Source organism: Zea mays, chromosome 5 (assembly GCF_902167145.1).
Source record: "Zea mays cultivar B73 chromosome 5, Zm-B73-REFERENCE-NAM-5.0, whole genome shotgun sequence".
Classification (NCBI taxonomy): Eukaryota; Viridiplantae; Streptophyta; class Magnoliopsida; order Poales; family Poaceae; genus Zea; species Zea mays.
In genome coordinates, this window is record NC_050100.1 from 220421359 (window position 1) to 220446230 (window position 24872).

The following is a 24872-nucleotide window of genomic DNA, read 5'->3' on the forward strand; positions in this document are numbered from 1 at the left end:
ACTTAGCAAGAAGGACCAATCAATCACCTGATGCTTATGAAAATTTGTATCCACCAGGGTGCCCCAAAAGACATCAAACTGCAGCTGAGTGTGGAAAAACTGGATATTTGTATCAGATGGCAGAGTATACTGGTTCACAGTCCGTCTAGAGCAGTACTCAGCCATAGAAAATCTCCGCTTTGGAAAAGTCCATCCTTGGGTATCAATAGGGTAATCGGGATGAACATGAGGAAAATCTTCAACATCCATGGATTCAGTGCCCCCAGCTGAGGATTGGGCCTCTGAATCAGTGGTAGGTGTATAATCATCATCATTTCCACGAGGGCGCTTGGATTTAAAGCGACCTGCAAGTTTCTTGCGGAGACCACCAAAACCACTGCAACAATGTGACAGACATTCATAGATAAATAATTGATACCAATCACCACTGTAAAAAGGAATGGAACTGTAATGCTCTGCCAGGGTCCGGACTGTCCGCGCTAGGGGGCCGGACGGTCCGCGCTAGAGGCTCGGACGGTCCGTGTCCACCAGGCGGACGGTCCGCGACCGACCAGGGGCGACTCCAAGAACCCTAGCCGCCACAAATGTTGAATTTGATGATTTTGCAGAGAATACTCATCCAAACGAGTTCAAAATTTTGCATAGCATTCACATTGAGGAGAACTAACAATCCATCCAATCAGATTTTGAAGACTACTGCTCAATTTCAGATCAGAGAGGAAAACCAAATAATCTCAAAATAAAAGAGATTTGATGAAATCCACAAGATTTGAAGATACCGTGATGAAGACATGTTGATGGAATGTTGCTACAAGCTGTCGGACTGTCCGCACGCAACTTCACTTCACCGTCCGCGCACACTCGACACAAGAGAATATTGGGCGAGTGGAGAGCAGGTGAAAGAGCGTATGAGCACAAGTGTCAAATCTGTGGCCACTGCCCGATTTAAGTGCCCTGTCGCGGACGGTCCGCGCTAGGGCGGCGGACGGTCCGCGCCCTAATGATTTCAGACTGTCCGCGAGGCTGATCGGACTGTCCAGTTCCTGATGCTGCGGACGGTCCGCGGTCCATGGGCGGACGGTCCGCGGCCTAATACTCATTTTTCCAATTGTTGTCCACTTGCTGATTTTGAATTTCGAATCCGAATTGGTGCTCATATATGGACATTTTGACCAATCCAAGAGTTAGTATGCATGCATATACATATGATGTAATTGAGTAATGCAAAATTTTGAATTAAACTATCTAGAGCAATTCGGAATGAAAAATGTACCAAAAATACCAAAGAAATAGCATAAAGAGCATATTGAGACCCGAGTTGCAATACGACACATGTGTGATCAACTTCAAGCCACATTTGAGATATCGATCACATTCATTTCACTTCTTAGAGAACAAAATCTTGTTTCATCCAAAGGTTTTGTAAAAATGTCTGCTAATTGATCATCCGTGCCAATGGAATAAATAGAGATATCTCCCTTGCCAACATGATCCCTTAAAAAGTGATGTCGTATATCAATATGCTTGGTTCTTGAGTGTTGGACCGGATTGGTAGCCAATTTTACCGCACTCTCATTATCACACATGAGAGGCACATTCTTGAAAATAATTCCATAGTCCAATAAGGTTTGTTTCATCCATAATAGTTGAGCACAACAATTTCTGGCCGATATATATTCCGCGTCGGCGGTAGATAGAGCAACCGAATTTTGTTTCTTAGAAGACCATGAAACAAGAGATCTACCAAGAAATTGACAACAACCGGAGGTGCTTTTTCTATCAACTTTGCACCCCGCATAGTCCGAATCCGAATATCCAATTAATTCAAATTGAGCACCTTTGGGATACCATAGACCAATAGTGGGAGTATACTTCAAATATCTTAGAATTCTTTTAGCGGCCTTCAAGTGAATCTCTCTAGGTGAAGCTTGAAATCGAGCACACATGCATACACTTAACATAACATCGGGCCTAGATGCGGTAATATAAAGCAAACTACCAATTATTGAACGATAAAGTTTTTGATCAACCATAGTACCTCCTTCATCTAAGTCTAGATGACCATTTGTTGCCATTGGAGTCTTGATAGGCTTAGCATTTTCTAAACCAAACTTCTTGAGCATGTCCTTCAAATATTTTGATTGACTTATAAAAATTCCATCTTTCAATTGTTTGATTTGAAGGCCAAGAAAGAAGCTCAATTCTCCTATCATAGACATTTCAAATTCTTTTGACATCATTTTTCCGAACTCCTCACAAAATAATTCATTAGTAGATCCAAAAATAATATCATCAACGTAGATTTGACAAACAAATAAGTCTTTGCCAATTCTTTTAGTGAATAGAGTAGTGTCAACCTTCCCAATTTTGAAGTCTTTGGAAAGCAAGAAATCCCTAAGCCTTTCATACCAAGCGCGTGGAGCTTGCTTAAGCCCATAGAGAGCTTTAGAAAGCTTGAACACATGGTTAGGTCTTTTGGGGTCCTCAAAACCGGGAGGTTGTTCAACATACACTAGTTCACTAATCTTACCATTTAGGAAGGCACTATTTACATCCATTTGGTAGAGCTTGATATTATGTGCACAAGCATAAGCAAGTAGAATCCGGATTGCTTCTAATCTTGCTACGGGAGCGAATGTCTCCCCAAAATCCAATCCTTCAATTTGAGTATATCCTTGTGCAACTAATCTTGCCTTGTTTCTTACTACCACACCATCTTCATTGTGCTTGTTGCGAAACACCCATTTTGTACCAATAACATTGTGGTTCTTTGGTCTCTCAACAAGCTCCCAAACTTCATTTCGAGCGAAGTTATTTAATTCTTCATGCATTGCATTCACCCAATCAACATCAAGTAGAGCTTCATCTACACGGTTAGGTTCCATACAAGATACAAAAGAGAAATGTTCACAAAACGGAGCTATGCGAGAGCGAGTTTGAACACCCTTACTAATATCACCCACAATTTGATCAACCGGGTGATCCTTCACAATGGAATGATGAATTCTTGATACCGTTTGATAATTGCTTGTTGAAGCATTAGGAGGAACCGAAGGTCTTGAAGTACCTTGATCATGAGTATCCATGGTTTCATTGAGTTGTTGGCTTTGGTGATCTTCCTTATTTATAGTTGAGGATGAAGGAATGACAACCACACTATCTTCATCATCATCTTCCTTTGGTTTTATTTCACCAATGGCCATTGTTTTCATTGCATTTATCAATTGAGTTCCCCCAACATCATCGAGATTATCACTCTCATCTTGAGACCCATTTGTTTCATCGAATTCAACATCATATGCTTCCTCAATAATACCATGAGTTTTGTTGAAGACTCTATAAGCCTTACTATTTGATGAATATCCAAGAAGAAAACCCTCATCACATTTCTTCTCAAATTTAGAAAGCCGGCTCCCCTTTCTCAAAATATAACATTTGCAACCGAATACCCTAAAATATGAGATATTTGGCTTTCTACCAATGAGCAATTCATATGGAGTTTTCTTCAAGAGCTTGTGACAATATAGTCTATTTGATGAATGACAAGCGGTATTTATTGCCTCGGCCCAATAAGAATCCGATATACTATATTCCGCTAACATAGACCTAGCCATGTCAATAAGAGTTCTATTCTTTCTTTCAACAATACCGTTTTGTTCCGGGGTATATTTGGAAGAAAATTCATGTTTGATACCCTTGTCATCACAATATTGATCAATTCTTGCATTTTTGAATTCCGACCCATTATCACTTCTAACCTTTTTGATGTCGAAATCAAATTGATTTTGAGCCAATATAGCAAATGACTTGAATGTTTCAAACACATTGGATTTGTCTCGTAGAAAATAAACCCATGTAAATCTTGAATAGTCATCCACAATCACAAGACAATAAGAATTACCACCAATACTTACAAAAGATGTGGGCCCAAATAAATCCATGTGAAGTAATTCCAAAGGTCGATGAGTGGACATTTGACTTTTATTTGGATGAGTGTTTGCCACTTGCTTACCGGCTTGACAAGAGCTACACAATTTGTTCTTTTCAAACTTCACATCTTTTAAGCCTCGAACTAAGTCATGTTTGGTTAACCGATTGAGTTGCTTCATCCCAACATGACCAAGTCTTCTATGCCATAACCAACCTAGTGAAGCTTTTGAAAATAGGCAAGTTGTGAGCTTTGCCTCATTAGATGAGAAATCAACAAGATAAAGATTTTCATGTCTAAAACCTTTAAACTTAAGATTGCTACCGTCAACACTAGAGATAATAACATCTTCAACCGTGAAATTGCAACAAAATCCTAAATCACATAATTGAGCTACGGAAAGTAAATTAAAATTCAAAGACTCAACCAATAGCACATTTGATATAGAATGATCATTTGAGATAGCAATTTTACCCAAACCTTTAACCTTTCCTTTACGATTATCTCCAAATGTGATACTATCATAATTTGAGCAATCTTCCTCACTCATTTGGGTAAACATCTTCATATCCCCGGTCATATGTTGAGTACATCCACTATCCAACACCCAATGATTCCCTCCCGCCTTGTAGTTTACCTACAAAAGGAAATCAATCTCTTTTAGGTACCCAAACTTGCTTGGGTCCTTGGATGTTAGTGACCAAGGTCTTTGGTACCCAAATAGCTTTCTTTTTGTTTCCAACAATTGAAGTACCAACAAATTTAGCATGAACACCTTTTGCATTATGAGAAAGAACATAACAATGCTCAAAACAAGTGAAGGATACATTTTTGAACTTGGGACAATTTTTCTTAACATGTCCCTTTTTGTGACACTTGTGACACACTTTGTCACATTCTTTCACAAACAATGTCTTTTGCTTTACAAAAGCATTCTTTCCTTTCTTGGGAACATATCCAAGACCTTCACGGTTAAGAGAGCATCGTTGACTTCCCAATATGAAATCCAATTTAGTCTTACCACCATATGCCTTTTCTAGGTCATGAGTTAGAGTATTTATTCTATCTACTAACACTTCATTCTCAACAATAATTTTTGATTCATCAAGAGCAATATTATCATTGAGAGAAATTTTGCATTTATCACAAATAGAGTTAGTAGGTAGTGGTTCACTTGTAAGACTATCAAGTAAGTCACAAGTGACTCCAACATCCTTAGTGATCACCTCAACTTCATGCACAATAGATGATTTTTGAGCATCCGCAAGCTTCTCACAATTTTCCTTGAGGTCATTGTGAGAGGTCTTGAGCTCCTCAAAAGACACTTGGAGGTTTTTATACAATTCCTTCAAGGTCTTAAATTTTTCTTTTTCTTTGTGCATGTAGTCATCGGCCTCACCTAACATTCTAACAAGATCATCATATGAATAGCCATCATCATCAACATCATCGATATCATCATCATCATTTATATCATTTAAATCGGTGATGATTTTTACCTTAGCATCTCCCTTTGCCATGAGGCAATGGGGGATGAGAAGAGTGAGGGAGCTTCCTTGATGGCAATTCCGGCATTAAGCTTGGATGAGGTGTCATCATCATCATCATCCGAGCTATCATCCGAGTCCCATTCAACTAAGTAGGCTTTGCCATCTTTCTTCTTGTTATAGTATTTCTTTTTCTTCTTGTCACTTTCATCTTTGCCCTTCTTCTTCTTGCTTGGACAATTCATGGCAATGTGACCGGGTTCCCCACACTCAAAACATTTTCTATCATTGAAAGCATTTCTTCTAGATGTTTGACCTCTTCTAGGTTGACCTCTTTTCATCTTCATGAATTTATTGAATTTCCTTACAAATAAAGCCATGTCACCATCACTCTCACTTTCATTTTCTTCATCATTGCTATCTTCCTTTTCAATTGCCTTTGAGGCCTTGGCTTTGAGAGCAATAGATTCATTTTTCACCTTCTTTGCCAAACTTAAAGCATCGGCTTGTGACTTCTTAAATATATCTTGAGTGAGAATTTCTCCCAATACTTCGGTTGGAGAGGTTGTAGATAGATCACTCCTTACTAGCATTGTCACAATAGTCTCATATTTCTCCGGAAGTGATCTAAGGAACTTGTGTGTGAAATCCACATCCGGTACATTAAAACCAAGTCCTTTGAGTTCATTTACTATCTCATTCAACCGATTGAACATATCGGATACACTCTCATCTTCTTTCATAATAAATTGCTCAAACTTCCCTTTGCACACATATAGTTTGGCACTCTTCACAATTGTAGTTCCTTCATGAATTTCCATTAGTTTTACCCAAATCTCATGAGCGGTTGTGAGATTCTTGATACGATTGAACTCATTTATATCAAGAGCATCATAAAAGACATTCATGGCTTGATCATTTGTGAGGATATTCTCATTATCACTAACGGATGGTTCATCTTCCTTCAATACAACAAATCCATCTCTAACAATTGGCCAAATTTTTCCACCCATTGCTCTAAGATGCATTGACATTCTTATTTTCCAATAATCATAATTGTTTCCATCAAAGTGCGGTGGCTTCCCAATGTGCACATTGTTGTTACTAGCCATTTTGTCCCACTCCGGGATGATTAGATCCACAAACAATGGAGTCCTCGGCTCCGATACCACTTGTAGGATCTAGGACACCGGCTAGAGGGGGGGTGAATAGACGGTTTTGACTAAAATCAACAATACTAAATAAATTTAATCAATACAACAAGAGGAATAAATTATCTAGTGTCAATAAGTAAGCAATGTATGAAAAACAACTACGGAGATTGAATACTTGTAGAACAATAAGCAAATCACTAATCAATTGCAAGGCAATAAGTAATGCTAGAAGGAAGAGACACCGAAATTTATCCCGTGGTATCGGTGATTTGCCGATCACCCCTAATCCACGTTGAGGTGGACTTCAAGCTCTCACTTGCTCCTCTATCAAGACACGACTTGATCTTTGAGCCAAGTGGACAAGAAATCACTCAATACCTCGATTTCACTAATGTCACCTTTGCCGCTCCGGCGAGGTAGGCGCGAACCCCTCACAATCCACACCGCGGCTTCTCCACAATCTTCTTGGAGAGCTCGACGGAGACAATCACCCAAGCCGTCTAGGAGGCGGCAACCTCCAAGAGTAACAAGCCAACGACGCTTGCTCGGTGTACCACCTAGTGCCTCAAGAATCACCAAATGATGCAAATGCACTAGGAACTCTCAATCTCTCACTAGAATGCAATCTCAAGCAAAGAGTGTGAGAGAGTGAGTTGGAGGATCACAAATGAGCTCAATGTGTGCAAAGAATGGCCAAGAGAGGTCTCTCACACGAGCTATCCTTCTATTTATAGTCCCCCATCTAAAACCAACCGTTATGTGCAAAAGGGGGCAGTTCTGCGCACACGCGGACCGTCCGCGCCCTAGGGCCGGACGGTCCGCCGTACAAGTAACGGCTATATTGACCGTTTGAAACTTGTCAGAGCTGACACAAAAGGTGGGTCCGAACAGTCCGCCCTCCAGGGCCGGACCGTCCGCGACCTGGTAGCCTGAAACACCCGAGCCTCGGATCAAGAGAAGTTAACACACGCGGACCGTCCGGCTATAAATCCCGGACCGTCCGCGACCTGAGACAGTACTGTCCGGACTGGTCCCCGGACCGTCCGTAGTACAAATCTATAAAAACACACAGTCCCTGTCCAAAAACGAGTTAGACACATGCGGACCGTCCGCCCCTCACAGGTGGACCGTCCGCCTATAATTCAGGGACTGACCCGAAGCCACCTTCCTCTGGTCAGGACTGCGGACGGTCCGGCCCTAAGGCCCGGACGGTCCGCAGTGCAATAGAACACAGTGTCAACACAAATGGTCAGACTTCGGACCCTCTGGAGGATCGCGGACGGTCCGCCCCCAAGGGCCGGACAGTCCGCGCGACCAAGACTTCGCAATTTTCAAACATGCTTTTGAATGAACTTTTAACTCACGAAATGAGAAGCGCTGTTAGTCCTCATGCAAATGCAACTACTTGATGCTCTATGAGGCACTAAGTTTTACACAGATCTGAGTCGTCGACCCCTCTTAATAGTACGGCTATCTAGCCTACTAATCCGGTCAGGTATCTTCTCTAAACTCCTCAAGACCGGCAAAAGTGAAACCTATATTATACCTTTCCCTTCATCTGATCCACAACCAATGCGTATGATTCTTCAACATTTCCTGTTCTATGTGGTCCAACCCTGCATTCTTATTTCTCCAAGAATCGTTAGTCCACAAACAGTTGTCATTAATTACCAAAACATTACCAAAGGGGCCTAGATGATTCACAGAAAGGGACAAGGTTAGGCGGCGACGTGTTCAGAAGGGGAGGTGGTAGGAACGGGGCATCAGGACATACTGATTTGGATGGCGTCGGGAAGAATAGAATCGGATGGATAGATGAAAAGGGACTGAGACAAGAAGGAGGACAAAAGTCGGAGGATTAGGTCGATCTGGCAAGAAGGCCTATGACAGGGTTATTTTAGCCTATCATTTCCATATCAGAGTCTAGGTATTCAGTATTCGATATGTTTCCTATCTATATCTATATTCGTATAATCAAAGTTGGATATCTAAAATACTGATGCCCGTTTAAATCTTATCCGACACAACTTGATAATATTTATCCATCTGAATTCGGAATAAAATAAAATAAATATACAACGAGTAATATTCATCTGTATCTGATTCGATTAGATTGAATGTGTAGTTCATGTTTTTCCCCGGTTTGTAGCGCTAGTTGACATGACAGCTCGGTGCATGTAAACCACAACCTAACATTAAATGAACACAATCTTTTAAATATTTGTAAATATGAACAGAGTATAAACTATAAAGATATGTGTATTCTGCTCCGGTGGATGATCAAGTGTAAATACATGTTTAAAATCGACAACCAAAATTGAATCATTTATTTATGTATAATTTTAGTTTTTATTTATTTAAGTATGGGAAACACGGCCACGGTGGACGCTACTAGCTTCATTTTCTCGAAAAGAAAAAAACTAAACTAAACTAGCTAACTCCTGCTTGTTTAAGCAAGATGCTTGTATAGTTTTATTAATTTCTTGCTTGCTTATTGAGCTGGTAATAGCAGGCTGATACTAGAGTATCAGCAGTAGGGATGACCAAACGGGTCGCCGGGCCGAGCCCGGTGAATTGAAGCTCGGTTCGTTTTGGGCCTGGCCCGACAGTCACGGTTAGAAAAATGGGATGGGCCTTCTAAGCCCGCGGGCTCGATTCCCTGTCCGAGCCCGACCCGTAACGAGTCTAAACGGGCTGGGCGTTTAGCACGAAAAAAGCGGGCTAAGCGGACCGGTAAGCATGTTAGTGTAAAAGAAGCAGGTTTAATGGACTTAGAGGTAAACGAGCCGTGCCAGGCTAGCCCACCGTACCTATTTCTTTTCCAAGCCCGGCCCGCTTATTCGTGCCGGCCCGGACCCGTATAGAACCGGATCGTGCCGGACTCGGACCGGGCCCAAACAACGGGCTCGCGGACCTCGTGATTATTGAACATCTATAATCAATAGTATATAGCACGGCGCCGTCCCATCTCTGACCTTAGCATTTCCCGAGAGCAGGGTAGGGTAGCCACATCCACGCAAGCTATAAACAATGCTATGCAAAGTTTATTTGAGTGCTTTAACAGTATAGCCATTGTCTATTAGCATCACATATTCACATGCCATTGTCTATTAGCTCTCACATAGCTAGCTAGCCCTCCTTGGCTCCTTGCCTTGCCCAGGCACAGCCAAGCGGCCGGGAGAGGAGATCGAGCAGTCATATCGATCTGATGGGGGGAGAGCAGCAGCTCGCTCCGGCGGCGGCCCGCGTCACCCCGCGTCGGCCGATGATGTCCTTCCGGGTGCCGCGGAGACTGGTGGCCAGCAGAGCGGCGGGTGGAGCGTCGCCGTCGCCGCCGGTGCCGGCGGGGCTAAAGAAAAAGAAGAAGAAGGTGGCGGTGGCGAGGCTCGGTGGGAAGAGGAGGCTCTTCGGCGCGATCCGGCGGCTCCGGATGCGGTGGCTGGCCGTGCTGTACAGGCGCACGCTGCGGCGGCTGCGCGCCTACTACGCCACGGCGATCAACGACCTCCTCGAGGGCGCCGCCGCCATCGGCTCCCTCCGCGGGCCGGCCGGTGCCGCCGACTGCGCCTTCGGCACCGCGTTCGCGCCGGTCGTCGCCGTCGGCCTCTGATGAGAGCTCGCACTCGCACGCCCGCCGTCTGCATGCACTCCATACGACGAGCCCGTATGGTGGTCTGCTTGTATAGAGGACAATCTCGATTGCTATCGTTTTCTTGTCCATCTGCATCGTCTCTACCGTATGGCATCTTTTTTCTGGATCGATCTCTCAATCAAGAATTAGAAAAGAGTACACAAACAAACAAAGAAATACAACTCCTCGATTCAGATTTGTTTGGTACTAATAAGTATAATAATGCATATTTCCTATACGTTTCTATTATGGGTTGATAATTTTTTTCTTCTAAACAACAGAAAGAAGAAAAAAGGAGTCATCAATCGCACGCTACGAACTACTCGAAGAAACGCTCTCGTTCTTTTTTTCCCCCTTCTTGTCCTACACAGGAATAATACGTACACAGATTTGAAACAGAAACAGGCGCATTGTACGCCGCCCAGTACTACACAGACGCTCTCCTTTTCTTGTTGTCCTAGCATGTGACTGATTACTTACGTGATGAAGTTTTTCATATGTTGTATAGTTTTTTTTTCTGATAATAAATTTGAAATCAGACACAGCGTCCACAGATCACTGAGGAGGCGATGATGGGTGCGAAATAACAGGGGCGAACGGGAAATTAAAATGCAGGTTTTTACTCTTTTTTTTAGAGGTGACCAGCGGTACGATTTACTTGGAAATTTATTTCAATTCAGAGAATTTAACTAGAGGGGATTACAACCGACAAGAGAGACATTTGGCGGGTTGGCATCTTTCGTTTGAAAGAGAAAGACCCTTCCTGTGGCTCGTCATGTCTTGGTGAGCTATCAGCTATGTATATGGCCTGACCACTAGCTAGGAATAGAATTTGTTGATAAAACCAGCCGTCTTAGGTCTTGGTTGGGTACTTCACAATCCACATGTGCTGAAGTGTGAAGTGTCAATCCAGCTTAATACATGTGAATCGAGGTAAATAATAGAATATCTTAAATAATAGAGTACTCAAACAAAGTCTTATGAAAAAGAGAAGATATCATTTGCCTTTTTTTATTTCCTAAAACTTGGGGGTAGGGTAGATAGGATCGGATCGGAAAGAGTTTTAATAATACAACTGCAACACCTAATACACCAAGAGGAACGAACGACGTCAAGACTCAAAACGGACTCGATCGAGGGATCGAGCTAGAAGGGAAGGAGAAGATTCTTCTCATTTTTATCTGCCAAAAACATCAAGTGACGTGACACATACTCTACCAATAAGCAGGGAGTCTAACAAACCACATCATTTCCTTGCTTCTGCTAGAATCAGGTTCAACTAGCTGGATGTCCGTGCGTTGCAACGGGAATATATAATACCAGTATACTATGATAACTTATATACAAAACCTGTGTTATATTGTTATGAGAAAATGTTTCATAATCAATTTGTGATCCTAGCCATACATAAATTTTGTTATTTTAATCTAGTTATTTCACCACTACATTGCAACCATCAGTATCATGCAGACTTCGATATATGCCACGATTTATATGGTCTCATCATTGGAGAGCACGAGCACGTTCCACACATGCCGGAAAAATTCTCTTGTACATCGTTAGTCATGAGACACGCACCACCATATGCTCTTGCTTAAACAAAAAGGTAAGTGTGTATGTGTTTACGAAGAGAATTAAAGGTAGGCCGACATAAAAGCTACCCTGACGGTGGCGAGGATGACAAACTGGTCACTGTTGTCGATCCTCCTCTGTGTCACCTCCGGCGCCAAGATGACGACACAATCCTCGATATAGTAGTCGTCGAACGCACGCGACATGACGAGTACCGATGACTCTTGGTTGGGCTGCCAAACGAAGTGCACCCCGGGCTCATCAGCGAGGTATTACCCCTGGCCATTGCACCACCGAATGCGCTATTCCACTACATACATCATGTTCGAGGACACTCACACAACGTCAGCAACGTCCATCGTCCCGGTGCACAAGAATTCATGTCCGGTCAGTAGCGACTTACGTGACAGGTTGGGCTTCAGGTGGACGATGAGCTGGACGGCGTGATGGCGTCGTCGTCGGATACGGTGTCCAGAACAACCCGAGAGTCGTCGACGTTGGCGACAACCATGAGGCTCCCCTGCTTAACGATGGACAGCGCGGTGCAGCTGCTCTGGACCGCGTCCAAGCGGCGGCTTCGCGGGAGCTTGTCGTACATAGCGGCGCATGCGACCACGTAAGACTGCTTTTAGAGGTCGAACTGACAGTCGCCAAGCTTCTTCTCGTCATCGATGAGCGACGACAACACGAATGCCTCCTGCTCATGGAGTTTGTTCGGGGTTTGAAGTAGGAAACATGGATTCATGCTTGGCGTTGGTTTATGAAAATGACTCACAAGTCTGATCCATGGTGTCGGGGACCATAATTAGGGGTACCCTCAAGACGCCTAATTCTCAGCTGGTAACCCCCATCAGCATAAAGCTGCAAAGGCCTGATGGGCACGATTAAGTCAGGGATCAGTCCACACGAGTGACTCGATCACGCTTCACCCGAGCCTAGCCTCGGCCGAAGGCAGCCGACCTCGAGAGACTTCCGTCTCGCCCGAGGCCCCCTTTTTATGGCGGACACATCACCGGCTTGCCCAAGGCCTTGGCTTCGCTCAGAAGCAACCTTGACTAAATCACCACACCGACTGACCAAATTGCAGGGGCATTTAACGCAAAGGTGGCCTGACACCTCTATCCTGACACGCGCCCCCGGCAGAGCCGAGGTGACCGCCGTCACTCCACCGCTCCACTGGCCAGTCTGACAGAAGGACAGCGCCACCTGCGCCACTCCGACTGCAGTGCCACTCGACATAGTGAGTCTGACAGGCAATCAGGCCTTGCCAAGGGCGCCACGACGAACTCCGCTCCGCCCGACCCCAGGGCTCGGACTCGGGCTAAGACCCGGAAGACGGCGAACTCCGCTCCGCCCGACCCCAGGGCTCGGACTCGGGCTAAGACCCGGAAGACGGCGAACTCCGCTCCGCCCGACCCAAGGGCTCGGACTCGGGCTAAGACCCGGAAGACGGCGAACTCCGCTCCGCCCGACCCCAGGGCTCGGACTCGGGCTAAGACCCGGAAGACGGCGAACTCCGCTCCGCCCGACCCCAGGGCTCGGACTCGGGCTAAGACCCGGAAGACGGTGAACTCCGCTCCGCCCGACCCCAGGGCTCGGACTCGGGCTAAGACCCGGAAGACGACAAACCCCGCTCCGCCCGACCCCAGGGCTCGGACTCCGCCCTGGCCTCGGCCGAACGACCTCCGCCTCGCCCGACCCCTTGGCTTGGGCTCGGCCACGGCAACTGAAGGCAAGACTCAACCTCGGCTTCGGAGGAAACCCCACGTCGCCCTGCCTAGAGCACAGACCGCCACGTCAACAGGAGACGTCATCATCATCCTACCCCGAATCGACTCGGGTCACGGAGAACAAGACCGGCGTCTCGTCCGGTTAGCTCCGCCAGAGGGGCAATGATGGCGCTCCACAAGCTCTATGACGACGGCGGTCCCCAGCTCTCTTACGGAAGCAGGACAACGTCAGCAGGGACTCGACCGCTCCAACAGCTGTCCCTCCATCAGGCTCCGCCGCACCTCCGATAGCCACGACATCACGCCAGCAGGATGCCTAGATCTCTCCGGCTGCCACATCGGCATGTACCTAGGGCGCTAGCTCTCCCTCCGCTAGACACGTAGCACTCTGCTACATCCCCATTGTACACCTGGGTCCTCTCCTTACGACTATAAAACGAAGGACCAGGGCCTTCTCAGAGAAGGTTGGCCGCGCGGGACCGAGGACGGGACAGGCGCTCTCTTGGGGCCGCTCGCTTCCCTCACCCGCGTGGACGCTTGTAACCCCCCTACTGCAAGCGCACCCGACCTGGGCGCGGGACGAACACGAAGGCCGTGGGACTTCCATCTCTCTCACGTTCGGCTCCGGCCGCCTCGCCTCTCCCCCCTCCGCGCTCGCCCACGCGCTCGACCCATCTGGGCTGGGGCACGCAGCACACTCACTCGTCGGCTTAGGGACCCCCCTGTCTCGAAACGCCGACAGTTGGCGCGCCAGGTAGGGGCCTGCTGCGTGCTGACGAATAGCTCCCCGTCAAGCTCCAGATGGGCAGTCTCCAGCAACCTCTCCGGCCCGGGACGGTGCTTCGTTTCGGGGCTCTCGAGTTCATGTCCTTCGACGGCAGCTACGACATGATACTTCTTCCACCGCCGTGCGACCACGACAATGGCGGCCGACAACCCGCCCGCCGGCGGCGGAATCGACGACATCTTCCCCGCGTGGTGGAAGAGCTATATTCGGGCTTGCTCCGTTCTCTCCCCCGCCAACGGAGGGGAAGGCGGAGCCGTCAAGGCCAGACGGAAGGCCGCGCTTCGTCAGCCGTCGAGCGAATCGACGCCCCCGACGCCCCGACGGAAGGCACGCCGGACGTCGACCTCGTGTTCGAGACGGAGGCGAGCGCCGTCCCCCCGCGGCACGCTGACCCTGAGCAAGAAGACGACGCCGGCGCGCTCGCGGAAAGCCTGCAGGACGTCGCCCTCGAACCAGAGATGACGGCGCAACCAGTCCCCGATGTGACTACGTCGCTCCTCGTCGACCAAAAGGTAACGACTAACTCCCATCTTGCGTCATTTCGACTCGGCCTCCACCCGCCAAACGACCTCGATTTGGCGGGCGCTCTCATTGAGGCGAGTGCAACCCCACTGAGGTTCTGTATGCGGTCGCCTTGGGACCGACTGACGGACGTCTCGACCTACGGGCCCTCTGGGTCCGAGGAAGATAACGACCCCAGCATCGGTTGGGATTTCTCCGGACTTGGCAACCCCAGTGCCGTGCGGGACTTCATGGCCGCATGTGACTACTGTCTGTCCGACTGTTCCGATGGAAGCCGCAGCCTTGGCGACGAGAGCTGCGGCCCAAGCCGCGAATGTTTCCACGTCGAGCTAGGGAATCCCACCGAAGGCAACCATCTTGGCATGCCGGAGGATGGTGATCTCCCTAGGCCGGTGCCTCGCGCCGACATCCCACGGGAGCTAGCTGTGGTCCCTGCTCCGGCGGGGGGTTACGACCCACAACTCGAGCAAGTCCGCGAGGCGCAGGCCAGGCTCAACGAGGGAACGGGAGCGCTTGAGCCGATCCGTCGGGACGTCGGACAGGCATGGGTGGGCCAACCCCTGGCCGGAGAAATACGTCATCTGCCCCAAGGTCTCCAGCACCGCGTCGCCAACGACGTCAGGATCAGGCCGCCGCCCGCATCCAGCGGGGTCGGTCAGAACCTGGCAACCGCAGCAATGCTCATCCGCGCGATGCCGGAGCCGTCAACCACCGAGGGTCGGCGAATCCAGGGAGAACTCAAGAATCTCCTGGAAGGCGCCGCGGCCCGGCGGGCCGAGAGCACTGCATCCCGAAGGCAAGGATATCCCTCGGAACCTCATGCCGCGACTTCCCGATTCATGCGGGAAGCCTCGGTCTACACCGGGCGCACGCGCAACACCGCGCCTGCGGCCCCGGGCCACCTCGGCAACGAGCACCATCGACGCGACCGTCGGGCTCACCTCGACGAAAGGGTGCGCCGAGGCTATCACCCCAGGCGTGGGGGACGTTACGACAGCGGGGAGGATCGGAGTCCTTCGCCCGAACCACCCGGTCCGCAGGCTTTCAGTCGGGCCATCCGACGGGCGCCATTCCCGACCCGGTTCCGACCCCCGACTACTATCGTAAAGTACTCGGGGGAAACGAGACCGGAGCTGTGGCTCGCGGACTACCGCCTTGCCTGCCAACTGGGTGGAACGGACGACGACAACCTCATCATCCGCAACCTCCCCTGTTCCTCTCCGACACTGCTCGTGCCTGGTTGGAGCACCTGCCTCCGGGGCAGATTTCCAACTGGGACGACTTGGTCCAAGCCTTCGCTGGCAATTTCCAGGGCACATACGTGCGCCCCGGGAATTCCTGGGACCTTCGAAGCTGCCGGCAACAGCCGGGGGAGTCGCTCCGGGACTACATCCGGCGATTCTCGAAGCAGCGCACCGAGCTGCCCAACATCACCGACTCGGATGTCATCGGCGCGTTCCTCGCCGGCACCACTTGCCGCGACCTGGTGAGCAAGCTGGGTCGCAAAACCCCCACCAGGGCGAGCGAGCTGATGGACATCGCCACCAAGTTCGCCTCTGGCCAGGAGGCAGTCGAGGCTATCTTCCGAAAGGACAAGCAGCCCCAGGGCCGCCCATCGGAAGAAGCCCCCGAGGCGTCTGCTCCGCGCGGCGCCAAGAAGAAAGGCAAGAAGAAGTCGCAATCGAAACACGACGCCGCCGACGCGGACCTTGTCGCCGCCGCCGAGTATAAGAACCCTCGGAAGCCCCCCGGAGGTGCAAACCTCTTCGACAAGATGCTCAAGGAGCCGTGCCCCTACCATCAGGGGCCCGTCAAGCACACCCTCGAGGAGTGCGTTATGCTTCGGCGTCATTTCCACAGGGCCGGGCCACCCGCCGAGGGTGGCAGGACCCACGACGACGACAAGAACGAAGATCACCCAGCAGGGGGGTTCCCCGAGGTCCGCGACTGCTACATGATCTATGGAGGGCATGCGGCGAGTACCTCGGCTCGGCACCGCAAGCAAGAGCGCCGGGAGGTCTGCTCGGTGAAGGTGGCGGCGCTAGTCTACCTAGACTGGTCCGACAAGCCCATCACTTTCGACCGGGCCGACCACCCCGACCATGTGCCAAGCCCGGGGAAATACCCACTCGTCGTCGACCCCGTTGTCGGCGATGTCAGGCTCACCAAGGTCCTGATGGACGGGGGCAGCTGCCTCAACATCATCTACGCCGAGACCCTCAAGCTCCTGCGCGTCGATCCGTCCTCCGTCCGAGCAGGCGCAGCGCCCTTCCACGGGATCATCCCTGGGAAGCGCGTCCAGCCCCTCGGGCGACTCGACCTCCCAGTCTGCTTCGGGACACCCTCCAACTTCCGAAGGGAGACCCTAACGTTCGAAGTGGTCGGGTTCCGAGGAACCTACCACGCCGTGCTAGGGAGGCCATGCTACGCGAAGTTCATGGCCGTCCCCAACTACACCTACCTGAAGCTCAAGATGCCGGGCCCCAACGGGGTCATCACTGTCGGCCCCACGTACAAACACGCGTTCGAATGCGACGTGGAGTGCGTGGAGTACGCCGAGGCCCTCGCCGAGTCCGAGGCCCTCATCGCCGACCTGGAGAACCTCTCCAAGGAGGTCCCAGACGTGAAGCGCCATGCCGGCAACTTCGAGCCAGCGGAGACGGTCAAGGCTGTCCCCCTCGACCCCAGTGGCGACACCACCAAGCAGATCCGGATCGGCTCCGGGCTCGACCCCAAATAGGAAGCAGTGCTCGTCGACTTTCTCCGCGCGAACGCCGACGTCTTTGCGTGGAGTCCCTCGGACATGCCCGGCATACCGAGGGATGTCGCCGAGCACTCGCTGGATATTCGGGCCGGAGCCCGACCCGTCAGACAGCCTCTGTGCCGATTCGACGAGGAGAAGCGCAGAGCGATTGGCGAAGAGATCCACAAGCTAATGGCGGCAGGGTTCATCAAAGAGGTATTCCATCCCGAATGGCTTGCCAACCCTGTGCTTGTGAGGAAGAAAGGGGGGAAATGGCGGATGTGTGTAGACTACACTGGTCTCAACAAAGCATGTCCGAAGGTTCCCTACCCTCTGCCTCGCATCGACCAAATCGTGGATTCCACTGCTGGGTGCGAAACCCTGTCCTTCCTCGATGCCTACTCAGGGTATCACCAGATCCGAATGAAAGAGTCCGACCAGCTCGCGACTTCTTTCATCACGCCGTTCGGCATGTACTGCTATGTCACCATGCCGTTCGGCTTGAGGAATGCAGGTGCGACGTACCAGCGGTGCATGAACCATGTGTTCGGCGAACACATCGGTCGCACGGTCGAGGCCTACGTCGATGACATCATAGTCAAGACTCGGAAGGCTTCCGACCTCCTCTCCGACCTTGAAGTGACATTCCGGTGTCTCAAGGCGAAAGAAGTCAAGCTTAATCCTGAGAAGTGTGTCTTCGGGGTGCCCCGAGGCATGCTCCTAGGTTTCATCGTCTCCGAGCGAGGCATCGAGGCCAACCCGGAGAAGATCGCGACCGTCACCAGCATGGGACCCATCAAGGACTTAAAAGGGGTACAAAGGGTCATGGGATGCCTCGCGGCCCTGAGCCGCTTCATCTCACGCCTCGGCGAAAGAGGTCTGCCTCTGTACCGCCTCTTAAGGAAGGCCGAATGTTTCGCTTGGACCCCAGAGGCCGAGGAAGCCCTCGACAACCTGAAGGCACTCCTTACAAAGGCGCCGGTCTTGGTGCCGCCGGCGGACGGAGAAGTCCTCTTGGTCTACGTTGCCGCGACCACTCAGGTGGTTAGCGCCGCGATTGTGGTCGAAAGGCAGGAGGAAGGGCATACATTGCCCGTTCAGAGGCCGGTCTACTTCATCAGCGAAGTGCTGTCCGAGACCAAGATCCGCTACCCACAAGTTCAAAAGCTGCTGTACGCTGTGATCCTGACAAGGCGGAAGCTACGACACTACTTCGAGTCCCATCCGGTGACTGTGGTGTCATCCTTCCCCCTGGGGGAGATCATCCAGTGCCGAGAGGCCTCGGGCAGAATCGCAAAGTGGGCGGTGGAGATCATGGGCGAAACGATCTCGTTCGCCCCTCGGAAGGCCATCAAGTCCCAAGTGTTGGCGGATTTCATGGCCGAATGGGTCGATACCCAACTACCAACGACTCCGATCCAACCGGAGCTCTGGACCATGTTTTTCGATGGGTCGCTGATGAAGACGGGGGCCGGTGCGGGCCTGCTCTTCATCTCGCCCCTCGGAAAGCACTTGCGCTACGTGCTGCGCCTCCACTTCCCGGCGTCCAACAATGTGGCCGAGTACGAAGCTCTGGTCAACGGATTGCGGATCGCCATCGAGCTAGGGGTCAGACGCCTCGACGCCCGCGGTGATTCGCAGCTCGTCATCGACCAAGTCATGAAGAACTCCCACTGCCGCGACCCGAAGATGGAGGCCTACTGCGATGAGGTTCGGCGCCTGGAAGACAAGTTCTTCGGGCTCGAGCTCAACCACATCGCTCGGCGCTACAACGAAACCGCAGACGAGCTGGCGAAGATAGCCTCGGGGCGAACGACAGTCCCCCCGGACGTCTTCTCCCGGGACCTGCATCAACCCTCCGTCAAGCTCGACGACGCGCCCGAGCCCGAGGTACCCTCGGCTCAGCCCGAGATACCCTCGGCTCGGCCCGAGGTACCCTCGGCTCAGCCCGAGGTACCCTCGGCTCAGCCCGAGGTAACCTCGGGCCGGCCCGAGGTACCCTCGGCCCCCGAGGGCGGGGCATTGAACATCGAGGAAGAGCAGAGCGGGGCCACGCCAGACCAAGATTGGCAGGCCCCGTACCTGCAATATCTCCGTCGAGGAGAGCTACCCCTCGACCAAGTCGAGGCTCGGCGGGTAGCGCGACGCGCCAAGTCATTCGTCTTGCTGGGCGACAAAGAGGAGCTCTACCATCGCAGCCCCTCGGGCATCCTCCAGCGATGCATCTCCATCGCCGAAGGTCGGGAACTGCTGCAAGAAGTACACTCGGGGGCTTGCGGCCACCACGCAGCACCCCGAGCCCTTGTTGGAAATGCTTTCCGGCAAGGCTTCTACTGGCCAACGGCGGTGGCTGACGCCACTAGAATTGTCCGCACCTGCGAAGGGTGCCAATTCTATGCGAAGCAGACACACCTGCCCGCTCAGGCTCTGCAGACAATACCCATCACCTGGCCCTTCGCTGTATGGGGTCTGGACCTCGTCGGCCCCTTGCAGAAGGCGCCCGGGAGCTACACGCACCTGCTGGTCGCCATCGACAAATTCTCCAAGTGGATCGAGGTCCGACCTCTGAACAGCATCAGGTCCGAGCAGGCGGTGGCATTCTTCACCAACATCATCCATCGCTTCGGGGTCCCAAACTCCATCATCACCGACAATGGCACCCAGTTCACCGGCAAAAAATTCTTGGATTTTTGCGAGGATCACCATATCCGGGTGGACTGGGCCGCCGTGGCTCATCCCATGTCGAATGGGCAAGTAGAGCGTGCCAACGGCATGATTCTACAAGGGCTCAAGCCTCGGATCTACAACGACCTCAACAAGTTCGGCAGGCGATGGATGAAGGAACTCCCCTCGGTGGTCTGGAGCCTAAGGACGACGCCGAGTCGTGCCACGGGCTTCACGCCGTTTTTCCTGGTCTACGGGGCTGAAGCTATCTTGCCCACTGACCTGGAATACGGCTCCCCGAGGGCGAGGGCATACACCGAACAAAGTAACCAAGCTAGCCGAGAGGAATCGCTGGACCAGCTGGAGGAAGCTCGGGACAGGGCTTTGCTACACTCGGCGCGGTATCAACAGTCCTTGTGACGCTACCACGCCCGAGGGGTCCGGTCCCGAGAACTCCAGGTGGGCGACCTGGTGCTTCGACTGCGACAAGATGCCCGAGGGAGGCACAAGCTCACGCCCCCCTGGGAAGGGCCATTCGTCGTCGCCAAAGTTCTGAAGCCCGGAACATACAAGCTGGCCAACAATCAAGGCGAGATCTACGGCAACGCTTGGAACATCAAACAGCTACGTCGCTTCTACCCTTAAGATGTTTTCAAGTTGTCCATATACCTCGCACCTACGCAAAGTTTAGTTGTCAAGGAAGGGTCGGCCTAGCCCCGGCAAAGCCCGACCCTCCCTCGGGGGCTAAAAGGGGGGAGACCCCCTCTGCGTCGAATTTTTCCTCGAAAAAGGATCTCTTTTTAGCAGGGATTCTTCCGTGCCTCTTGACTACTTCGGAAAGCGGATCCTGGAAACGACGAGGTACACGTAAGCAGCCAAGGCTGACCGAGCCGAGGGACTCCTACGCCTCCGGGATACGGATACCTCACTCGTCCCTTTCTGCGATAAGTAACTTGCGCTCGGGTAAAGCGACTCCGTGGACCGAACGAGTCATCACGTTCGGAAGCTCTCCTGCCGAAGCAGTCCTTCGAGCTTTCCCGACTAAGTCGGGGACAGGGCCTCATGGACGGGTGAAAGTACGCGTAAGTGGCAAGGCCGACCGAGCCGAGGGATTCCCACGCCTCTGGGATACGGATACCTCACTCGTCCCTTCCGCGAAAAGCAACTCTTGCTCACACAAACGTCCCTGTTACCGACAGAGTCCAGATGCTCGAAGCAGGAGGAAAAAAGACGCAGCTTCGCAAGCGCGGCGAGGGCGTGTTCTTCTGGCCTCGGCGGCCGCAGAAAGCGCACGCTACAAGATGATCTGATCCTGCAGGCTCGGGTCTTCTCGCCGAAGGGAGCCGTAGCACCCTCGGCATCGACGACGTCTACAGCAAAGCCCGACCCAGCCTCGGGCGGCGCCGAGGTCCAGGGGCTCCTCCAGGAATCTGGCCCGAGCAGGCGGCTCAACCGGTTACCCCTGAGGCCTCGGGCAACCGGCTTCCAAGGGCGCTAGCCCGATCCGAGGCCTCGACTGACCGGCTTGGGCGTCGGCTCCGCTGACGGGCAACACGGCTAGGCTCCGGCCAACCAGGTTCCCCATTCTCGAGTCAACTCCGCCTCTGTTCATACTGATATCGCTACCCCCGGCCTCGATCCACCAAAGGGCGGCCGAGGGGTCTCTTCAACTAAGCTAGAGGAGCCTCACATAACAAGGCCGAACGGGCCGAGGGATTCCTACGCCTCCGGGATACGGATACCACACCCGTCACCTTGGCACAGGGGCAACTCATGCTTGGTAAAAGCGGTTCAGATAATCAAACAGGCGAGACTTAGTGCTCGGAAATGAGGAAAAAACACGGCTCCGTGCCAAAATTACATACACGTTCAGGCCTCGACAGCCACAATGAACGAACACACTGGCATACGAGATGCCACTACCAACGGAACTCCGGTTCCCCCCTCCGCAGGTACGAACGACCCCACTCCATGGGGAAGGCCTGCGGAGCCACAGAAGACCGATGGCCGGCTCGCCGCCGCCCGTCCCAGTGCAAAAGCAGGACCACCCCAGAACACGGACGCCGCCCTAACGGCGCGCGGAATCCTGGGTGGTCCTCCTATGCACACGATGCGGCGGCCACCCTCCGGCAGGAGGGGCCGCCGGAAGCCCGGCCGACGACTCCGACACGCTGGAGGTGACGACGCCCGCCGTCGTTCAGCCCCTCGTTATCGAAGTCCGCGCCGTCCGCAGGGCCAGCGAGCGCCTCCACCCCCAAACGCCGTGGGAAGGGGCGACCCGCGGACCCGCGCGGAAGGTAGAGCGCCGGCTCAGCATGGCTCCCGCCCCAGCGGGGATGATGAACATCCTTGAAGCTGAGGGTGGGACCAAGATCGCAGCCTGACTTGCTCTTCCCCACCTAGAAGCCGGCGGTCACCATCCTGGGTGATCGTCGGCATGGGGGTACGGCCGGGCCGGCTGATGAAAATCCTTGAAGCCGAACGATGGCTGAGAGGTACCAACTCCCATGGAGTTGCGTTCCTCCAACGAGGAGGCGGAAAGGCGGCGGATATCCCCCATCCGGGGGCTTGGAAGACGGGAAGACCCGGCGCTTAAGGGAGGAAGAAGACATGGTTGCCTTACGAAAGGAGCCTCCCTCCTTTTAAAGGCAACTCCCCCTACGTGCGCCCCCAGGCGCCGCGGGCCGAGTCTTCTCCAACACGCTCCAAGGCCCTCCCCTGCGACTCGGGGGCTGGGTCCCGCATGTCATGCAAGCCGGCTCAGGGCAGAAGAAGCCAAACCGCCGCGCATGGTGCGCACGACCGTCCAGCGGTTACAGGCGACCCCCCATTTTCGCCCAGACCAACGGGCAGAAGGGGCGGGCAGCCATGCAGGCGGCATGCAACCGCGCCAGATGGACGCGCTTCTCCGACTTCTGACACGCCAGCTTGGAACCCAGGCCCACGCGTCGAGCAACCGGCACGCCAGTTGCTGCATGCAAGCAACCGCACCGCCACTTGTGCCACCATCGCGCCTCTTCTGTTGCGAAGCCTATGCCACGACTCGAGGCGACCCAACAGCGCCAGACTGGCGCGTCGGTCAAAGCGACCGAAAGTGGGCCGGCAGTAATAGCGGTGGCAGGCAGGCGGGCGCAGCGGTCACGTCGTCAGCCAGGCTCACGTCCCATCCTGAGACAGCAAGAGAGCCTCCTCTCACGGCGTGAAGACGGTGCACCCGTGACCCGTTCCTCGAACGGATCACCCGCGCGCAACGGCCGCCCTGCCAACCACTCGCCCCGTCGCATTAACTCCGCGGCGGAACACGCGGCGCCTCTGGTAGGAGGAGCGCGCGACGCTTCACCTTCGCCGTAATAACCGCTTCAGAAAAGGTACGTCACGTCGTCCGATTTCGTATCCTTTTCCGTTTTCCTCTTTCTCTATCTCTTGCAACAGGGACCGGGGAAGGGGGATACCCCGAAAGGGATCCTTCTCCGCGAAGGAACCGGGCTCCGAGCCCCCCATTACTGATCAGGGGTTCGAAGGCTGGCCCCCCAAGGGTTCAACAGCCGCCTCAGATCGCGTGGGCCCGACACCCACTACTGGTCAGGGGTTCGAAGGCCAGCCCCCCGAAGGGCTCCATGGCCGCCTCAGGCTACTCGGGCTCCGCGCCCATTACTGATCAGGGGTTCGAAGGCTGGCCCCCGAAGGGTTCACAGTCGCCTCAGACACCGAGCGAGGGATGACCAGGGGTACGTTCGATACATAACCAAGGCTCGGGCTGCGCTCCCGAGGTACCCTAGGACATTTCCGAGACCAGCGGGAACGATCTTGTAACGGAATCCCATCGGAGGGAGGCATCGAGCCCTCGGACCCCGTCGCCAGGGGACCGGGTCCGGCAAATCACCCGCAGGTACTTTTGGGCGTGCCTCTGGGCCCCTAGCCGACCCCCAACGAACGGGGCACGGACGTCCACTCGGATTACCCGCTTGCAGCTCACCGGAGACACCATGTTCGGTGCCCATCGAGGGTAACATGGCGCACTCCCCCCTCCTCCTTGCGGAAAGGCGACGAAGGGGCGTATGTAAAAAGCCGAGTCTGACCCTGATCGTCCTCTCGCCCTGTGCAGAGGCTCGGGGGCTGCTCTCGCAAAAACCGGCTCCGGCCAAATCGTTGACAGCGTCAACATACCAGCCCGAGAGCTTGGGCCCCGACCGTGCACCCGGGCTACGGCCAGTTCGCATGAGGGAACTGATAGTCGCCTAGAGGGGGGGTGAATAGGGCGAAACTGAAATTTACAAATATAAACACAACTACAAGCCGGGGTTAGCGTTAGTAATAATAAATGAGTCCGCAAGAGAAGGCGAAAAACAAATCCCAAGCGAATAAGCAAATGAGACACGGAGATTTGTTTTACCGAGGTTCGGTTCTTGCAAACCTACTCCCCGTTGAGGAGGCCACAAAGGCCGGGTCTCTTTCAACCCTTCCCTCTCTCAAACGGTCCCTCGGACCGAGTGAGCTTCTCTTCTCTAATCAAAGCCGGGAACAAAACTTCCCCGCAAGGGCCACCACACAATTGGTGCCTCTTGCCTTGATTACAATGGAGTTGTGATCTCAAGAACAAGTGAGAAAGAAAAGAAGCAATCCAAGCGCAAGAGCTCAAATGAACACGGCAAAT

General features: G+C 52.6%; 1 protein-coding gene across 1 annotated transcript; it reads left to right on the forward strand.

The window, feature by feature from the left end:
- The first annotated feature begins 9565 nt into the window (after nt 1-9565).
- On the forward strand, nt 9566-10434 carry LOC100278778 (uncharacterized). The gene has a single exon (NM_001165567.2). The coding sequence runs from the start codon at nt 9778-9780 to the stop codon at nt 10177-10179; it is 402 nt and encodes a 133-aa protein (NP_001159039.1). The 5' UTR covers nt 9566-9777; the 3' UTR covers nt 10180-10434.
- Nucleotides 10435-24872: the final 14438 nt, after the last annotated feature.